Source organism: Helobdella robusta (genome assembly GCF_000326865.2).
Source record: "Helobdella robusta unplaced genomic scaffold HELROscaffold_59, whole genome shotgun sequence".
NCBI classification, from domain to species: domain Eukaryota; kingdom Metazoa; phylum Annelida; class Clitellata; order Rhynchobdellida; family Glossiphoniidae; genus Helobdella; species Helobdella robusta.
Window position 1 is genome coordinate 125,681 of NW_008705322.1, and position 2,925 is coordinate 128,605.

At 49.0% G+C, this 2,925-nt stretch overlaps 1 protein-coding gene across 1 annotated transcript in view; it reads left to right on the top strand.

The window, feature by feature from the left end:
• Positions 1-419: 419 nt before the first annotated feature.
• The window catches only part of HELRODRAFT_180066 (hypothetical protein), a gene marked incomplete at both ends in the record, with an annotated part of 2,984 nt that continues 478 nt past the window's right edge, over positions 420-2,925 (top strand). Inside the window, 3 exons of the mRNA XM_009028856.1 lie at positions 420-808; positions 1,355-1,531; positions 2,369-2,821. Coding sequence (XP_009027104.1) covers positions 420-808; positions 1,355-1,531; positions 2,369-2,821 — 1,019 coding nt within the window. The remainder of the gene's footprint in view (positions 809-1,354; positions 1,532-2,368; positions 2,822-2,925) is intronic.

The following is a 2,925-nucleotide window of genomic DNA, read 5'->3' on the forward strand; positions in this document are numbered from 1 at the left end:
GGACGGAAAAACAAACCCGGGACAAAATTACAGCCGATGACCCCAAAAATCATCTATAAAAACAATTTAAAATCTATGAATTTAGCAAAAATAATCAGGAAATTAAAACAATCCAGCCGGCCTTGATTGTGAACAAACGAATAGTGTACTGTATGTATGTATGCATGCATGCATGCATGCATGCATGCATGCATGCATGTATGTATGTATGTATGTATGTATGTATGTATGTATGTATGTATGTATGTATGTATGTATGTATGTATGTTAAAACCAAAACATGATGAGTGACACTGAACCGTCAAACATCAAGTAACAAATGGATTAACACTTTGATTTGTCGTTAATTGCACATGTCCGCATTCAGTTGGATATTTTCAAGCACACAGACACGCAGGAACCGCTGCAACAAGCACGAAATGTGGTTGGTTGCAAAAAACAGTTCCCTGCTGTCACCTGATCTGACACTGATCATTTTGCCTATTTCCTTAAGAAATTTAAGGGTGTTGGGGTCCATCGGGCCGAGAACCTCGATGCATATTGGCAAGAATTCCATCGAGGGGAGGGCATTCCCATATTTTTTCATTTTCTCGTCCGCTGCCCTGGCCGCGGCCAAACCGCATTCTTTACTTGTCAGGTTTACGTATCGTTCGGCGAGGGTGCCAGGGACCGTAACATCCCACGCCAAACATCTGCCGGCTCTCCAAGGTATTAGCGTGCATCCGTCCGGTCGCCTACCATCATGCGCAGAAATGCCGGATGGTTCCTTGAGAACCGGGATTGAAGCCTTGGAGAAGAGCCGACAAATGTAATCGTTTAGCGCTAAGTGACGTAGTTGACGGCCCCCACCCAGGCGACAAACCAAACCGTGGTGCCCAAACTCGTCCGCCTAAGCGCCACATCGGCACGTGTATTTATTCTGAATGACCAGGCCAAGTCTGAAGCCAATGGCAAATCTTACAGACTCGTCGTCAAGCCTGGTGCCCACAGAGGTGTTAGGCCACGATCTCAACCACCCACAGCTGGCAACGCTGGACATGGCCAACAAACGAGCGGTGGAAAAGTCGTCGCCGCATGAAGACAACAAATTTTGAAAGATTTTTTTATATTCTTCGTTCAAAATTTGGACGTGCGTACGGTCCCCCGGGGCGGACGCTGGGAGAAGAATATCGCGGCAACGAAAAAACCGGTGGAGCAGGGAAGACTGTAGGTCGAGAGTGGCAGCGGCAGAAGAATTATAAACAACGGGAGCCAGCTGAACCACGCTAAGCAACCCCAGCCCACCAAATCGCACCGGCAGCTGAGCCTGGGACCAACCACTGTCGGTCACTTGAACATTGCAAATCGACGACAGGGCGGTGCGCAGGGCTCCGTCAAATTCGCCCAATTTAGAAGGGTCAATGTGTTTAGATGTACGCAGGAAGTACATCAATTTGGGCAAACTGAGGGCATTGCGGATAATAGTCAAGGCATCATGGGCCGAAAGACAGGAAACACGACCCAGGCCGAATTCAAGCTCAGAGAGCTTTTGGTCAAAAAACTTTATTTGATAATCGCCCTCGAACAAGGGTGTGCCTATAAAACTCAGTTCTGATGCACCAACTCTGGGTATTTCAGCCAGCGCATGTGGCACCTGAAATAAACTTTGGCAGTGAAGTTCGCATTTTTTAATGTTTAACTCTAAGCCAATTGCAGCGGAGTTATGCTTCAAATATTCGTAGCTATCGGCCAGAGTTGGACCGTCCGAAGCTATGCTGATATCATCCAGATAAGCGCAAACGAAGGTGGACGAAGCTTTCTCTAAGAGTGGATGAAGAGTTAGTGCGAACAACAAAGGACCAAGGGGATCACCCTGCTGTACCCCCTCGGACGATTCTACAACCCAAGTGTGGTAGCCAAGGGAAGAGACTCCGCCATAAGCAGAATGGCAAAAATTATAGATGTTGGGGCAAAAAAGTTTGACAGCCTCCAACATCGAGTCTCTTCTCAAGGCATTGAAGGCATTTTTAAAGTCCAGTTTCAGAAACCCCCATTGATAGGGGAGGTCGGTGACCAATCTTCGAACCGCATGAACAGCGGCCTCAGCGCCACCCTTAATCCCGACACCCAACTGAGTCGGGTAGAACTTGGTCTTGAGTTCGACCACGACCAGGGCCAAGGCACATTTGCCGGCCAACCTCCTCCAAACGTTCCCGACCGCAATCGGTCTGACCCCTCCGTCTTTCTTATTTAAAGCTATTAGCCGGCCTCCAAAAAAGAACCGGCGGACGGAGAGTGGGCAAGCTCCAGATAGGATCAAATTAATGAATTGGGTTAAGGAGTTCAGTGTGTCGTCAATTGGCAAGGGGCCTGAAAAAACATCCTTAAGGTGCTGGGGTCGTAGGCCATCCTGGCCTCCAGATGAACCGTTTTTGAAAGATTTAACGGCCCTCAGCACCTCGGCGGGAGAAACGCAACCAGCCGTTGGTGTCAATGCGGGAAAGACCCGCCTGTCCACCGGAATTTTTGGGTGGATAGAACATAATTTATCGAAGGTGGCCGGCGAGCTCTCCGCCAGGCCCTCCGGCGAGCAGACAAGTCTGACCGCCGAGGACAGGTTTCCCTGTTCAATACAAGATGACACAGCGTTGATCCATCGATCGGGGTTGTGCTTTTGTGATTTGGCATTATTGAACCCATCAAAGCACAGTACCAGGGTTTCAAGACCAATAGTTGAATATTCGCTTAGACGCTTGTTGACCAGATTGCCCTGGTTGACCCGGCGACCTCCTCTGGAAGTCTTCTGTAAGACGTATGGGACAAAACAGTGGAGTCTAACCCAGTGAGCCGGGTCACCAGGGTCGTTACAAACAGCCGTCAGCAAGACGTTCAGATCATGTGCGAACTTCTCCCTGCATGGCTTAGGGATATGGTCGTACACCGGTA